Raw genomic sequence first — 17,848 nt, forward strand, 5'->3', positions numbered from 1 at the left:
TAAACCAGTTAAAGTTGTTTCTGGTCGTATTGCAACTTATGCTATAGTTCTTATGAGAATCATCTTTGTGGCACATGTTCAGAGTTGTCAAATATTTCACAAATATGCTGCCCAACTCAGCTAAGAGCTGGCTTATGTACAAAATACTGTACAAAACTGCAGCTGGGCTGGGTGGTGGTGGTGGCTCCTCAAAAGGAGAAGTAGAACACAAAAGTACTTCTCGCCATGCAAAGGAGCCCATGTTGCCATTCTGAGACTCAAAGAAAGAAAATGTCATTTGGCTCTGCACTTCTCATCATCCCTCAGTTCATAACAGCCACTAAAACTATTGATTTGGAGAGCCATGTCCCTTGGATCTTTTGTTTTTCTGCTTACAAGGAAGTGGAGATGTTTTTAAAGACCCTAAGAGTGGTTTGGGCTCATGTATTCATGTATTGCTTGTTGGTAGTGCAGGTGTGCCAACTGCTTGCTGGAAGGTGGTGGGAGTTACAGGAAAGGCCAGTTTTACAGTTGTGTAAGATTTGTCCAGAAGTGTCCAGGGAAAGATCTTTTGTGTAATGGTTACATTGGCAACTATAAATAAATGGGCAGCTTTACTGAACGAAGGGAAGAGAATCAAATCAGCTTGAGAATGCAGAGGATTACTCAGAAACAAGTGAAGAGCAGAGGCCACATCTCTTCAGCTGCTACACGTATTCTTTGTGTATGCAGTAATATTCCAGTGATAGCACAATGTTTGCAATTTTACTTAAATACTGGCCGCTTTCATGGCTGTATGGCTATTATTGCACATTAATAGTGTGGAAATAATAGAATAATCAAAAAATCTCGTCGTGCTTATACTGTGTGGCAACGCTCACTTATAGATACTAAACATAAATGGATCATTTTGTAGGGAAAGTACCTGGACATGTTGGGCTGGAAATGTTGCCTGCTTGTGTTGTGTAGTTATATATACAGGAGAAGGGAGGGTTACTTTTGTGGTGCTGGAGTTTTGCTTGCTGTAGATGATCAGTGGCTGTATGGAAGCACCTTGGTGACGGTTTAATGATGATTTGGTGCTGCATGAACATAATCCCTCCCCCACCCATGACAAACCTTTTCCCAGTTGGGGCTGGAGGAAATGAGTAATGCTTAACCCATTTGTGTGATCAATTCACTTAAGCAGCTACTGTGAAATGTTAATCACAACTTTAATTTGTACTGCATTAGCATTTTGATTAACTTGTAGGCTTGCTAGCACACTTGAAGCACTTTTACTCATAGTTACAGCTCGGAAATGACTTTTTGATTAATTAAGTTTGTTAGACAGCAGCTGAGCTTCCTGAATGCTAACCTTAAGGGGCTAAAAGTTCAGGAGAAAGTTGCTGAGAATAACTGTTGCTGTTGAAAAGGATTCTTGTGAATCCACTCAAAAAATTTTGATTATTGGCAAAATATTACATACCTACTTTGAGACTGACTCTAAACTGTGAAGAGAACAGATTTATTATGAGAAAGATGCTGTGTATCTTTCACAGTTTTGGTAGATTTGTGTACTATTTGTTAAAAGTGCTGGTGTTAAGACATCATTCATGTTAGGAAATTGGGATTTATTGCAAAGTGATTCTTATCAAAAACATTTTTTCTTTTTATGGTTCACTGGTATAGGAGAAAATATCAATTTATTAATTAGCATATTGAAAATAAATTGGCTATTGGGACTCAGTGAGTTCTTAGTAATGGGTTGTGCCCTACCAAGTTTACATTGCTGATATCACATGTCGTAGCTGCTTTTATTCTGTAATACTATTAAAAGAAATCAGTAAGAACCCAAGGGTTGCACTCCACTAAATGTAGAGAGTAAATGGTTTGTCCTTTCTCCAGTTCTGAAAATACTAATAATGTTACTATGGAGGCTAAAGGATGAATACAGGGATGGGAATCTTGTGAAGCAGCTAGGAAGGTTGTAATTTGCATACATCAGTGAGACCTTTATGATGATGGGAGAATGAAGAATTAGTCTCTCAGAGGGGGTAGCAGAGCATATGGAAGAGGAGACTGAATATGCTTGTAAAAAGAATGTGAAGAGAAGTAAGATACAGAGGGCAGTATAAAAAGAGTGCCTCCTGAATAGGATTAATTACAACTTATTCACTATATCTCTGATGAAGTACAGGGGGGATGTTCTCTAGGCTGAAACCACGCAGCTGTGCAAGGGTGATTTAATTGATCTGGAAGAACTCCCCCTCTCCCCAGATTAAAACGTATCTAAAAAGTAATTTTGAACTAGACCTCTGAATTTCAAAGGTCCTGTAGATACCTGTTTTACTGATATATAGCATACCAAACATACCTTAAACTCTGTAATACTTCTTCAAATAAATTCCAAATTTTCAAGTCAGTTGCTGTTTCTGAGCTATATAATTGAAGCATCATAGTCATGATTTATATAAAAACATGACACTTAAAGTACATGGCATGCTTTAACATCTGAAAAAATATTTTACTTCTGTTAGCACAGTATCAATATCCATATATATTATGGATCATAATATAATCTTATGTAGTGGAAGGCTTCCTACATTTGAAGCATGTGCAAAATAATTATTATTATTATGAATTCATAGTTTTTTAGAAAAATAGGTAAAATGCATACCCTTTTGTCTATTATCTATAAATATTTGTCACATAAATTCTGCAGTCTTAAACAGCTTTAAGTAGGCACAATTCTAATAATTTTTATTGACCTGTGGATTTAAACTCCTACATATAACTGAAATTTAGTCCTAGACTAAACTTTAAATTCATGAATAAAAGCACTAAAAAAAGTATCATAGTCTGTGAAGCTCTGATACAAAAAATAAGATTAATCTTTTAAGAGTAGATAAATTTGAGCCACGTAACTCACCCTGAGTACACCTGAAGTTTTAATCCCTATCCATGAAGTCATTGCCACCAATGGCATCACTGTAGGCACTCAGCTTTCAGCTGAAATGGCATTTCTTACATTTCTTTGTCTTTCCTCTGTACCCAAAGCAGTTATCATTATAGTTTCATTGACACTTCACTGAAATATAATTTATCCACAAAATATTAATATTTATGTTTACAGGATTTAAGTCAAAATGCTTACTATGTTCAGAGTTATAGAACGGGTGACTTCAAAAAGAAGAAATTATTCTAAGCAGTGTGCAGGCTGTGTTAATGAGATGCAAGCTCTATCACTTTTAACACTCCAATAGCTTATTTTAAAGGAAAAAGCTATTTAAGTCATTTGGGTAGATCAAAAATTCTGCTAGTTTTAGTCTGGTCCCCTGCCACCTACCCAGTCGAACAAGAGTGATCCAGAGTATCTGACTTTCAAATGAGGACTGTGAAAGTAATACCAAAAACAGTGTTTATAAAAACGTTGTTAAAAAGTCTCTAGAAGAAAGAATTTAGCAATTTAGTCTCTAGAATTTAGAATTTAGATATTTTAGTAGCCTGAAAAATCTCCTAAATGAGTGGGAGTGAGTAGGGGGGTATGTTCGTTATGGAACAATTTAGTATTCCAATTTATTGAGCACAATCAGTATTCCAATTTGAGCACATCTGGGGAGTGCTTCATAACACCAGAGAAATGCAATGTTTTGCTGTCAGTGAGAGTGCCACATACTCACCTCTTCCACATCCTGCCTCCATCTTTGCTTCCCCTCAAACTAGGGAGTTATAAACCACTATGTAAATTCCAAGCGTCAGTAATAACTTTGGCTAGAAAAGAGACAGACTGTTAAATTTCAGCTTCATGTCAGACCAGAAAGGTACAGTTTGATCAGTTTAAATCATTCTGTACCTAAGGATAAGCAGCTGCTGCTCCTGAAAAAACAGAAGATGAAAACCTGATCGTAGATGCTGATGGTTTTGTCTTAATGCACTCCTGGAATGATGACAGCAGTAGCAAGATTTTGATCTAAACATTTTGACACTCAATTCCAATCAGAATGAAAGGTTTTGCCATACCTGACAACATCTATATCAGTGAGCTGCTGATCACTGGCATTTTTGTGCTGCCCCAGCCATGGTTAATAGGTCGTTGCTTCCCACATTGGCACAAGCCAAGCTGGTTTTGATAGTAACAGACAAAATGTAAAGGAGGTGTCACTAATTGCTGTTATTACTTTGTAACTGTCCAAGAATGACATTGGGAAGGCTTAAGAGCTATTGCCTGAATCTTTCATGAAAACCCATCTTAGTATAGTCATCTGCTTTTAATTCTCCTAAGTGCAGAAGGAGCCCCAAATAAGAGGATGGTAAACAACCAATAATTCCCTTGACTTCATCTATCTACCCCATTTATTCTACTTCAGGTTAAAAAGTGGTGTGCTTTGAGGGGTGGTTTTTGGTTTGAGTTGGTTTTTTATTATTTAATTTGTTTGTTTACCAAAAAAATACATGGGGTTTTTTTTTCTGTAGTTAAAGCATCTTTACTGGTAGCTGTTTCACTCATTGCACTCACTGTCTGCTTCTTTTAAATTTCTCTCTGTGATGAAATTATCCTGTATTGCTTTAAATTCTTAGGCTAGAAAGGCAGGTACACCAGTTTGTGCCATTTCCCAATTCAGAATAATACTCTTAATCTGTTCCAATCTTACCCACTCTAAGATATTTAGAATTATTTGCTATTTTGCAAAATAAGAGCTTAAAAAGCCGTAAGTTTCTATAATATTATACTGGTTTTGACTTAAAAATAACAACAAGCTACACAGGTAGCAACTTGATAAACCAGAGAAACCAAATATATTATTCAGCAGATAATATAAATATTAAATACTTTAAATTTTTGTGGTGTGTATTATATTCTTCGTTTAGTTGCTTATATTTATGTTTGGAGATAGGGGAATAACTCAATTTGTTACTTTGAGTATTTATAGGAATTTCAGTAATCATTTAAGTATCAAGCATCTCCGTGTTTTACACTTAGAGGAAAACAAAATGTCTGGAGGTTTCCAAGGCAGCAGATGAAACAAGCCAACTTTACCATTGTTCTGACTTTTTCACAATGTCACTGTCGTGGATTTCACATCCAGATAGAGATGCTGTGAATAAATTCTATGGGTAAAGAAGCAGAAAATAAGGAGGAAAAGAGGATTTGCCGTGTGGATTCATTATAACAATGTGGAACACAGAGTCTCACACACACAGGCTTTCCTAACTCCCTACGGGATATCTGTCTGTAGGCCTCTATCAATTTCTAGGAGATTTTCTATGTGAAAGGATCCTCCAGTTAATTTCAAAGTATAGCTTGTTTTAGATTTATCTTTCTCTTACATCTTCACTCTTCTTTTCCCCTTTTCAAACCTCTGTTTGAAAGGGGGAGAGGGATAGATTAAAAAAAACCCCACAAAAAAATACCCACAGCAAAACAATGTAAACAGTGTTATGTGTGCATCTCCAGAAGCATTCTATGAAATACCACTGCTCCATGCTGACTAAAAATACAACTTGCTGTATTCTTCTTGTTGCTCATGGAAGATACAGCAGATTTGTGCACCGGTTATTCTTCACATACGTACAGCAGCATCATCACTGGGGAACATGATGTTTCCAGCTGTCAGAATAGCAGAGAAGAACAAGAATCAGGTAGTGGAGAACAGGAGGCAGATACCAGCCTGTCTCAGCAACACAGACTGCTCAGAAACACAGAGTATACTGTATGGATTGTTTTCCGTATACTTTAAAATGTGAAGTCGGGTAAAGAGCAACTCACCTTGTAAGTTTCAAAGACTGACTCCAGTCTGATGCTGAGAACAATTCCCTCCTTAGCAAGTAAATGTCATGGGAACCAACATATAAATCTGAAGGCCACAAAGCTTCTCCTTTCAAATGTGATTTCCAACATAACTCTATTTTCTATTTGGTGAAAACAATCCTACATGGAAATCACTTTGGCAAGCCAAGTGAAGAGACAGAAAATGGAAACCAGTGAGATTGTATTGTGAGGTACTGGTCCTAGGGTCATTAGGAATTTTAGAGAGTTTCAGGATGCTATGACTCTTCCTCCAAAAAATTAAATATTAAATCTGGATTTTTATTAGCTGAAAGGCCCTTTATCCACAATTCATGAGAAATGAGACAACATTTGGGTAATACAGGGTAACATTTCAAATATTTTTCTAGGTGTCACTGATCTTATCACCCCGATCTGGAAAAAAAAACCTGTTGAAATTGCATTGTAAACTGCTAAAATAAACTGTGTGACTCGGCCAGGAGTGAAACTAACTTGTGTCTTTAAAGTCAGTATTTCTCCAGAATCAGTGTAATTTAATTGAAATAGCTCTGCGTGTGTAAACAACTCCTTTGTTTAAAGAAGATTTCACTGTTTAGTTTGCCTTAAGTAAATGCTGCCTTTTGTTTGTCTGTAAAACATTTGATTAAATGTAAAGACTTACACAGGCAGTTTCTCCTCATTACACTAGTGGCTGGAAAATAAGTTAAAATGGTGCAGGTATCTGCTGCCTAAGTAAGTATCAAACAATATCATTTGTGTTTACAAGAAAAACCCATGGAAACATCTGAAGCCTAGTCTTAAAATCAAACTGCAACCCTCCTAACACCAAGATGGTATTTAAAAAGGTGTTGAAGCTGTTCAGTACACCAGATTCAATATATCAATGTTCCTTACTTTCTTAAAAAAATTATTTTCTGTTATTTTAATCAAACATTAAATTCCCTCCATGGCAAACTACAGTTAAATACATGACTTCCTACTCCAATGCAAATTAGAGTGTTTTAATAAGAGGAACCACGCTTTATTGTGATCATAGTGTTATTGAACAACAAAATAAGCAAGACACCTAATACATTATAGCATTATTTTTTTCACCAGCTGAAATGCTTTCGTAAATCGTAATAATTCATACAATGTACTATAGACAGGATGGAAAGTATGGTATCTCTCCAAATAGCTGCATTTACTGTTTTAAAAAGTTGAAACCAAAAATTTCATGTTTGGTCCTTTTTCCCTTGGAAGAACTCTTAAATTGACTTTCAGACTAACCAAACATAGTGTAAATCCAGTCAAGAAAAAAAGCAAGCAGAGCCATTTTTTTCATTTCCATAGGGCCATTTGCAGTGCAAAATCCATACTGAATTAGCTTGAGATCTTTATGTAAATAAGAGGTATACTGTTAGTAAACAGTATGCCTCTTATTTGTACTGTCAAAACATGGGAAGTAGAAATGGAACATAAACTCATGAGGCATGGATGGCAGGATGATTTTTAACAGTTTGAAATCTGATGTATAGCTGCATATGGCGTGTTTGTTTGCTTGTGTTTTCTGTGTACTTTGGGGAAGCTTTTCAGGATCAGAATAGAGATGCCAAAGGAGAGACAGCCAAATATCCCTCATTCTCAAGACAGTCAACTGTTTACAATGCAAAGGGTGAAATCCATTTTGTTTCAGATCACTTTTACTCACTATAGGTAAAATATAAGCTGTTTTGTAAGCTTTCTTCAAGATTTCAACTTATGTGTCAGTGTTGAACAAAATCTCTAATACATTATTAAGCTAAATTTTAGTGGTTTTATCTAGTCCAATTCCAGGGGGTTTTTTAAGTTCAAATGGAAATAATAATTGCTGCTCGTAAATGACATTAGTATTAATTTTTGTACAAATGTAAATATGTCGGTGTTTTTCTTAAATAGTTCAAGGATTTTTGAATAAATATGTAATTCTGAGAAAGCTCTCATGTCAAAATATAAATAAATACTGCCATTAATTGTAACCTTTCCTTTTACAGTAGATGTTGAATTTTTTCCCTTCATTCTGAGTTGAGTTTTGTGAAAGAGCAGTTATTTGTAAGGAAAAGAGTCTACCATAAGTCTTCACCCCCAAAGCCATTCCAAAAGTGCCTAACTATCAATAAAGGTTGAAGTAAATTCTTATGTTAAGGCCTAGAAATCACAGTATGTTAAACATCAATCACATGTTGTTCCTTGTATGAACCAGGTATGCACTTATATTTGCAGGTGGGTTTTTTTTTTTAATGTGTCTCCTTTTCTTAGGCGATGCTGGATGTAGCAGCACATCACGGCTGGCTGGTGACTGCTCTGAACATAACCAGCCTGGTGCAGATGGTGGTTCAGGGTAGATGGATACATGACTCATCCCTGCTTACTTTGCCAAATGTAGAGCTCCAGCATCTTTATCTTTTTCGGTATGTGATTCTGTAAAGCATTAGCAGGTTTCCAATTTATTTCTACTTTATTTCTGCTGCTGATGGTCTTTGAATGGCATTGTTGTGCCCGAGAATGTTCGTTAACAAATCAGAAGCAGAGTTCTGTCTTTCACAGTGATGCTTTCCCAAATTAATTTTCTGTTTCTGTTTTCAATATTCATTGATTAATTAACCCCCACAGATTATTTTGAGAACCGTGATTCCAGACAAATTAACAAGAGACCACTGGAAGGGTTCCAAGTCCTAACAAATCTAACCCTGTATGTTAATTATCTCTTTATTTTAATCCATTATAAAACTACATTAGTATCCATCTTAACATCATAGATAATGCAAAGCTCTATAGATGCTTAGATGATACAGTAATTAATGCTAACCAAAAATAAATGACCACCCTTTAAAAACAGAACCCAGTATTGAGTTTTACCACCAAAACAACTGAACACAAATGTTTGCTTTCCCTCCCTGGGCATATGTTTTGCTGTCTGTATCAGGAAATGGAGCCAAGGCCAAAGGAAGAGTGTGCATGGAGGTTACCAAGGACCTATCGAGTGTCTTCCCGAACTAATGGCTGCCTGTGAAGGAAAAGAGAATGTTTTTGCTTCCATTGTGGACAGTGAGTTGCCAGCAGCACACATTTCACAGGTAACACTTTCAATCTGTGACTGTTATCATTGTGATTGGAAAGGAAAACCAGTTAGGCAAAGAAATACTCTCTCTCCTTCAGTAAATACCATGTGATGTTCTGTATAAAAGTGCAACACATTCATTGCTCTAATTTCAAGGTACTGCTGGCTTTGCAGAAGTTTTTCTCTGCCTGTTTTCTTAATATTATTCTCACTTATTCCCTGCTAAGCAGTAACAGACTCTGGTTTATGGCTGATATTACCACATCTCTCTGCTCCAAAGATGCTTCTCTAGGTCATTCAATCTGCTGAGTGTTATCCACCTTTTCATAGCTCTGCCCTAGGAATACATGCATTGCAAATGTCATCATAGCTGGTTTCTGAAGTGGTCTGTCAAACACCATTTTTTCTGAGAATACTCTTAGTAAAAGATCCAGCACTCTATTTCTGTTTGAAACAGAAAAAGAAGATGAAAATTTCCTACTTCACAGGGGAAGGAAAAAAAATACTGTTCCAAAATGTTGAGCTGCTAAAATCTCATTTTCAAGGCATTTGTAGCAAAGGACAGCTATATTCCATAGCATTCATCACATTCTAAGCCTATTGATTTCAAATACATGTAGGAAAGATGAAAACTTCAAAAGCTATACTTCAAATGTTTTTATTTGAATGTTTAAAAGGACAGTTAGACTGTTCAGCTTCAGTTAAACCTTTTACTGATATGCAAACAAGAAGAAAAGTACTTAAATGTCTGTAACAGACATCTGCATTTGTAACCAAATTAACATCAAAATTTTGAATTAAGAAAATGTATTGACATCAAAAAAAGGCTTCCTTTAACAACAGATTTCTAACATAATACACATTGATTTCAGTCCAACTTTCAGATGTGATAAAAAATTAGAACATTGTTATAATTAGTTCAGGGAGAACTCAGAAGTAAACTTACTTAATTTATTTGCATAAATTGCCATTCTGTTATCTTTAAAAGCAAATGCAAATTGGCTCTGTCTGATATGATGATGGTTATTTGGCTCAAAAGTGCTTCAATTTGCGTAGCAATCTGGTGTCGTCTCTGCAGTGAGGCGATCCCAGGTAACATACAAATCCTGAATTATTCCAGAAATTAGTATGTTTAAAGCATCAATTTAAGTGCTAATTGCAGTAGTAATGAGAAAAAGCAGTACTACTGTGAGATTTGCATCTACTGCCCCATCAGTATGCCTGGAACGGCTGCTGACTGGCAGAGGATTTGGCTGCTAATTAAATAATTGTATGCATGGCAGTGTTCTCGTCTGATTCAATAGATGAAGATTAATCCTCAGATAAATATGTTTGGCTGGTATTGAAATGTCTTAGCAGTTTCTTCAAAAATAGCTTGCGTGTATGTGGTGTGTATGTTCACACTGTGAATGACTCTATGCCTCTATATATCTATGTTTGTAAATACAGATGCATATAAGAGGGAAAAACATAATGTCTTGCCATCATGTGAGGAGAAGCTTTCATTTCCATGAGCTGGGAATGGCTGTATTGGGTATAGCAAAGCCATGACTGCGTTGTGCAGGGCATTACAAATGTGAAAGCTTTATACCAATATGTTCTATTGCTTGCAGTACTTTTTACAGGAAAAAAACAAAATTATAAGACTATTGTAATACTTTGCGGAGAATTAAAATTCATATTGAGACTGCCTGTTGAGTGTCTTCATGTGTAAAGTCTTTCAGTGCTCACACAGACAGGGGCCAACCAAGAGAAAAATTCTTCAGCATCTGTATTCAATGTTTTCTATAAAGAAAGAATATCATACTACAGAGTTTAAGCTTAGCCTTCTAGAACCAGACATGAACAGAGCCAAATAAAGTGGTAAATATGACACTAAATTGCCAGAACCATTCTTTTCCTAAAAAAACTTTTACTTCTCACTCTAAGTATATTGAACCCATATCTTAAAGCTAAAGATTACTAGCAAGACACTGGTAAAAACAGCTTAAGCTTTACATAAATTTCATGCAGATGGGAAAAGGAAGAAGTTTTACATTTGGAAAGAAGGAAATGCCTTTTAAGCAGATTGGTAATTAATTTTTAAATAGCAGCTCTTGAAGCTGCTCATGGATTTGGAATATTAGGCTAGGTTCTGGGGAGACAGATTGGCAAAAATACTAATGATGTTCCCAAAGGTTTGTGAGGAATTTTTGATTTGATTATAATTTGAATCTAGGGGCTTGGTAGATAAATGTGTATGTACATGTATATATGTACATGTATATATTGGATATGTTGATATTTTTAAAAGGAGGTGATATGTGCTTGTGTCTTCCTATACAGCAAAAAAAACCCATTAAAATTGTCAAAAAATACATAAGCCAGATGGGAGCCTGCATTTAATTTTACAGAATTTAGTATTATAATTCCAAACCACTGAAAGTCAGGGGAGCTTTAAAAGCTGACAACCTAAATTCAAACTATTTAGACTAACCCCACTCTTTGGTGAAAGCTCTGTGTTTCAGTGATTCATTGTGAATCATATTTCTTTAACGAATCTCTTTCACTTTCTAAGTCACTTAGGCATTAAGCACCTTTTAAAATATTAAGTTGATATTGATGTTTTTGAAAGAGAAAAAAGAAACTTCAAGATTGAAAATAAATAAATATTATCTCTACTATAGTATAATCTACTTTTACTCTGTGTTCCTGTAATCTTTTTTTCATTTTCATCTGCTACTACTTGACTTTTTTCCTTAGTGAGAAAAGCATTTCTTCATTTTCCCCACATTGCATGCATGATAAAAAGGCAACCTGCTGTGCATACTGTATCAATGATCAAGCAGTACTAACTTTGCCTATAATTTTCAAATACACAAGACTTGATAAATCAAGGAATCATAGAATCCTTTAGGTTGAAAAAGACCCTTAAGATCATCAAATACAACTGTCACTGGCCATCATAGGATGACATATTAAATCTACTTTCTTATCTAATTATAAAGTTACTCAGAGTTACTTTGGTTTGTTTGTGTTATGAAAACTACATGATGACATGACAGCCTTTGACAAATAGATTATGTTGGAATTGTATGATATAAACCAGCCCAAATCATAATCTTCACCAGACTATGGTGAAGCTAACAGGTAATGCCACTAAAGGTGTTAATAAATTATGATCTCTGCTGAAATTGAACATTGTTCTAACATATTTGTAACAGGTCTTGTCCTTTGAGAAACATAAAAGCTTTCAAGCTTTTATGCGCTTTTGATAGCAAATAATATCTAAAGTAGAACCAAAGAGAGGATCACCAGGTTGGTTTACATCAGGGTGCCTCTCCTGATCTCAGCAGAAATACTCTGCTTATACACACAGAGACACAGTCTCTGTAGAGTCTGTAGAGTTCCTACCCTAAGTTTCTTCTTAAAAATCTTTACATTGAACGTAAAATCATTTTCCAGTTGAGATGTTACTACTCAAGTTATCATTTGGTGTGATCTGCTGGAAGCGGGTTTAGTAGTCTTGTGTATTATATGTATCAAATGAATGAATTAGTTAAGAATGTCAGTGGTATTTTTTCACCTTCTTCACAGTGCTGTCTTTTTTTCCCCATTTTCTTTCAGATTTGGGAAAAAGAGAGATGTATTAATTCCTTAAAGTCCTATCTCTCTAGTTTCTGTTACAATGTTCCTGTCATTTCGTAGCTAAGACACTGTTAAGAACATTGGTGTAATTCATCTTTGTCCCCTGCTTTTACACTGCAGTTCCTGAGCACTCACAGCTGGCCCTCCCCACTTTCTGCACTGAACAGACACAGCTGCTCATGCAATACACAGAAGAGGAGAGAGAGAGAGATTAGTTTGTAGCTGAAACCAGTTTTCTCATTCAGTTCAGCCAGGCTCTGGTAATGCAGCCATTTTAATCCAAATAAGCCTGTGCTGCAGCCGAAATGGGCAGTCCTGCCTTCCCCGTGCCGCTTTCACCTCCTCTGACCCAGCTCACCGCACAGCTGCACAAATGCTGTGTCTGCCTCAGGCAAGGAGGTGGGAATGAGCATCTGGGGACAAGGGGAGAAGGAGGAATCCTATCAGCCCTCTCACTGACAGTCAAAGTGGCCCGTAGCCAAGTGGCTACATGAATGCATGTGCCAGCAGGGGAGGAGGCTGGACCACTTCTTTCAGTGGCACTGAAGGCTCATGCTTATTCAGAGTTGCAGGATTAGAGAATATGTTGCCACAATCAGCTTTAAGCTGGTCTAAGTTCATGCTGTCACCAAAATGATTAGCAAGCTGATCCATCTAGCTGCACAATCCCAGCATGGCAATGCCAACATACCGGGGATGGAGAGAGGCACAGTGAGCTGGTGGGGAGAAAGGAGAGAGAGACAGCACCTCCTTTCCTAGGGCAGCACGACCTTAGCTCTGCTTTCCCTGACTGCTGTATCCCTAATCACGTATTGACATACACTATTATTGTCAGTATGACTCCATGTGCTATTATTGTCAGTATGACTCGTGGCAATGATGTCTGCAAAAAGCAAACTGAGCTTTCATTAGGCCTCTAGGCCTTCTAGCACAGAAAAAGTAATCAGACACATCGAGCCAATCAGACACATCAGACACAATCTAAATGAAAATACATGTTGAAACACTACATGGTCAAACCTGTACTTGAAAAAATAAAATATGCTTTAGTCTTTTTCCAGATAAAACATTTCTGTTCCATGCTATTGCCCATGTGACTATGCCTACCCTCTTCATTCCCACAAGTTCCATTTTGGTATCTTCATTCCCACAAGTTCCATTTTGGTATCTGATGGTTCTTTTCCAAGACCAATATTCTTATTTCCTTCTTCTCCTTCCCACCCTCTAGCTTTTCATATATGCTGATTCCTGTTCTTTTCTGGGGATGGAGGGGAAAGATGGCAGGGCAGAGGGTGATTCTTGGTCTTTATTTTTTTTCTTCCAGTGCCATCCTCATCTATCTTTTTCAGCCATAGAAAGACCACAAATCACTGCCTTCATTCCACAGCTAATCCCATTTCTTTTTCCTAACAAATTTCATTGCGTAAACATGCTGATTTTCTTTTTTACTAAATGAAAGCCTGCATTGCTCCCTTCCATTTTTGTCACAGCTCCTCAGAGCTACTTTTCCTTGTCTGATAGAGACCAAAATGAGAGAAACATAGGGCTGCATATTCAGGATGCCTTTTTAAGGTTAAGAGTGTCATGTTCAGCTACATAGATTGTATCCTGTAACAACAGTTCTCTGCACAAGAATGAGAAAGTTGAGGACCCGTTGCAGTTCAAGGGAGACCGCAGAGTCTTAAAATTCCTCAGGAAGCCTCTAAGAAGGAGAGTTCATGAGGATCGATGGAAGAAAAACCTCAAAAAAAAAAAAATAGAGATAACTTTGGATATGCAGTTGAACTTTTGGTTAATTATCTGAACTGATCCTCTGAACTCTCTGAGGTTTGCCTATTGCTAATTAGCACTGCAGTGACTTGTTCTTTATGGATTATGCTAAGGAAGTTTAATTTAAAACTTAATTATACTAGTTTTTAAGTGGCTTATAGGGAAAAAAATACTTTAATCGGGAGCAGTAAGGAATTTTTTCTGTGTTCAGACATCAGTAATCTTAGCAAGGCATGTGTAACGTGCTTGAGGAGTTTCACATTTGTTTTATTTGCTAGGTAGAAAGTAGCATAAGAGGTTAATGAAAAGTATTTTATGCTTATGATTGAGTTGTACAATTGCATATATTCTAATACACAATTAATTATTATTATTATTATTGAATAAATATGTAGAGTGCACATTGAATTGTTATTGTTAGAGTGGCAATGATTGTGTAGATTATCTCATAATCCATAGGGATCTGTTTTTTCTACAGGCTTGGAATTTCTTGTGCCGTTTGCCAATTCTAAACATCAGTCTGAGCATTAAGGGCAGTTGGGATGAGGCAGTTCAGCCACAGAACGAAGTACCTGTTCCTTCTTGGACAGCAGACACACGAGATGACAAGAGATGGATCAAACTGCATGCTGATCAAGAGTATGTGCTCCAAATAAACCTGCACAGAACCCAGATGGGGTACCAGGTAGACTTATTTATCACTTCCTTCCCAGCACAAGTGTCCAGTAATCCATTTACTTTGTCAATGATACTTTATACAGTATAATAGGTTTCTTTATGGTTTAAGTATTATATAAGTTATAAACACTTTCAAAGCCTTTTCTGTATTCATAGTGAAGAAAATGGTTTTTTTTCAGGTTGCAACAGGATAGTAAGTAGGCTCTTAAGGTAAAATCCTAGACCAAGTCAATGAAAAAAAATCAAATTAATTTATAAGCTTTCCAGTCATGTTCACAGATGCTTCCAAACTGCATACAGACTTACACCTATAAATATGTTTCTATTTGTAACACATCCTCAGGCCTTTACTGAGAATATTTTCCTTATATTTTACATCTGATGCCTTTTTGAACAGCTCCTAGAACAACTTCCACATACAATTCTTTCCCACTACATTTCAGTCCCAGCCCTTTGACCATTTAAAGCACATCACATTGCCCCCTGGGCTGGTCAGCTCGCTGGGCCCTCAGTAAATCTCGGTGTGCCAGGTCAGAAGCTCCAGGAGCTGCAGTTTTCCAGCTGCTCTGCCCTGGCTGTACCTGTGTGTCAGATCTGAAGAGAGCTGGACCTGCCTTCATGTCAGGCACTGCTGACATTGGAGCTGTCACTCACTTATCCAGGCCTTTCTCTGTCATTTACATACCATGAATGACGTATGGACCACCATGGTTATAATTTTGATAATTAATTTCTCTAACATTTCAAATAATTAAGAATTGTAATTACCAGCATTTTGGTAAGATGAAAAGAGCCAAAGATAAAAGTAGAGAACAGTTTTAGGTGTTGGTTCTGAGACTCTTAAGACAATTCCATTTTAATAATAGTGGAGATACATGTGTGCTGTTGAAAATCCTGAAGTTATCTTACATTAGTTAAGAATTATATTTTAAAAGTATTCTTGTTCCTCAAAAGACTTTTTTCATTACTACAGCAGATTCACTATAGTTGCCAGGGGAAACTGTCTTATTTTAGGAAGAACAAAGGGCCAAAGCTCATCCATACATCATTCTTTTTGCTGTGCCAGTTTACTGGCAGAGAATTTTCCTAAGCAGAAGCCATGGAAGTGAAAGGAGCAGAATCATTTCATGCGGTGATCACTTTTTTATAAACCTCTCCTAGAATTTGATCCCTCTTCTGTAAAAAACAGCTGGATCAAACTGTTCCTAAAGCTTCATTGCTGTGATGGTGTTTCTTCTTCCATATAAATCTTCAGTAAAACCTTTCCCTTTACAAAACACAAAATAAATGTTGATTGAGTGTGCATCATTCTGTCTTCAGCTCTCAGCAGTATAGTCACTGTCTTAAAGAATCACTGAAATAATCTTTCCTTTTGCTATACCAAATTCAAATAAATGCTAAGTGTTGCATTTGTCTTTATATTAATCTTGAATAAAATGTATTAGCTTTATTTAAAGATGCTAGGTTTACAATTCACACTTCTGTATTTGGAATATATTAGATAAGATTACAGAAGGGGAGTAGTATTTCCATTCAAGTTTTAGTAGCTTACAAAATAAGTGGAATAATTTCTTCTATTCTGGATTTTTCTCTGTAATTTTTTGTTTTATTTTTTAACCCTTCTTCTGGAAAGAAATAATACCATTTTAGTCTGGCTAAATTATAGCCTTACCTAACAATTGACAGCAATATGGTTTTGAGGTGTTCTTCGTTCCAGGAAAAATGTCATTTTGGAAAGGTGATTTCTAGTTTTCCTAAGCTTTTTCTTTTCCCCAACAGGGAAAGCAGGACAGTAAAGCAATGGCTCCTCGATTCCCCAAAGTTAAGGATGAAGGATGGTTTTTGATACTGGGAGAAGTTGACAAAAAAGAACTCATCGCCCTGAAAAGAACTGGATATGTCAGAAATCGAAATACTGTTTCCCTTGCTTTTTATACTCCAGAAACTCCTGGAAAGTATGACAAACTCTCAAATTCTCTTAGTTATTATGTTTTCCAAGTAGTCAAGACCCAATTTCCAAACTAACAATGCTGCTTTTACTTTTCAGGTGTATCTACACCCTGTATCTCATGAGCGACAGCTACCTTGGCATGGACCAACAGTACGACATTTACCTGAACATTGTACCAGCACAAGGCACCATGGAGGGGACTGAGGCCAAGAGCCACCTGGCCCTGAAGTAAGGCTCTCTGCAAAGTTCACTCAGTCAAAAGAAACTGGTCCTGCAACTAAGACATCTGGTCATTCTGGGACATCCAAAAATGCATCTGCCTTACTGGAACCAACTTCAAACCTCAAGACAACAGGGACACCGAAAGTGACTGCTGTATTAACTCTGATGACACTGAGTTAGCCACAGTGGCCTTACTCCTTTATGAAGATTTGTCTTTTCTTGTTTTATCTTTCTTCTGTCAGAAGTCAGATTGTTAGCTGAATTTTAAAACATCAAAATAAAAGACTGAACAGTACTGTAATTTGTGCAAATTCAGGGCTATCATCTCCATTTTGAAAAGTGTTACATAGCCTGTCTATTAATAGCATTTAAATGGTCAACTTTTTTAATTTATAGGGGAAAATACAAAATTTGATCTAAGAGCTGCTGAAAATATTGATGGATGTGTTATATTTCATGTTTAATAAAAATATTCCCAGAATGTTTTGCACTGTATTTGTAGGTGTAAAATATAGGAGATGTAGTAACAAAATCCTCTTCATGCATAGTACATTTTGAAAATTATAATCTAAAGAAAAATGTCACAAATTTATATTAATTATGTGAGCAGTAAATGTAGTTATAAGGGCAAGCTAAATCAGAAAAAATATTTCCAGTATAGCAATGATGCAATTTATGTAGATAATTATTAAAGTTTACTCTTTTACATGTATGTACATACATATACACGTCTATTACATACTTGCAATTTCCTTACTGTTTTTTCCTGAAT

At 36.3% G+C, this 17,848-nt stretch overlaps 1 protein-coding gene across 5 annotated transcripts in view; it reads left to right on the forward strand.

Moving 5' to 3' along the window:
- The window catches only part of ASCC3 (activating signal cointegrator 1 complex subunit 3), a 251,354-nt gene extending 233,797 nt beyond the window's left edge, over positions 1 to 17,557 (forward strand). For all 5 annotated transcript variants that reach the window (XM_059842392.1, XM_059842389.1, XM_059842391.1 and 2 more), the window contains 5 exons: positions 8,027 to 8,178; positions 8,694 to 8,844; positions 14,704 to 14,910; positions 16,683 to 16,858; positions 16,951 to 17,557. In XM_059842392.1, the coding sequence (XP_059698375.1) occupies positions 8,027 to 8,178; positions 8,694 to 8,844; positions 14,704 to 14,910; positions 16,683 to 16,858; positions 16,951 to 17,086 (822 nt within the window). In that variant the 3' untranslated portion in view covers positions 17,087 to 17,557. The remainder of the gene's footprint in view (positions 1 to 8,026; positions 8,179 to 8,693; positions 8,845 to 14,703; positions 14,911 to 16,682; positions 16,859 to 16,950) is intronic.
- Positions 17,558 to 17,848: the final 291 nt, after the last annotated feature.

Source organism: Haemorhous mexicanus, chromosome 3 (assembly GCF_027477595.1).
Source record: "Haemorhous mexicanus isolate bHaeMex1 chromosome 3, bHaeMex1.pri, whole genome shotgun sequence".
Lineage (NCBI taxonomy): Eukaryota > Metazoa > Chordata > Aves > Passeriformes > Fringillidae > Haemorhous > Haemorhous mexicanus.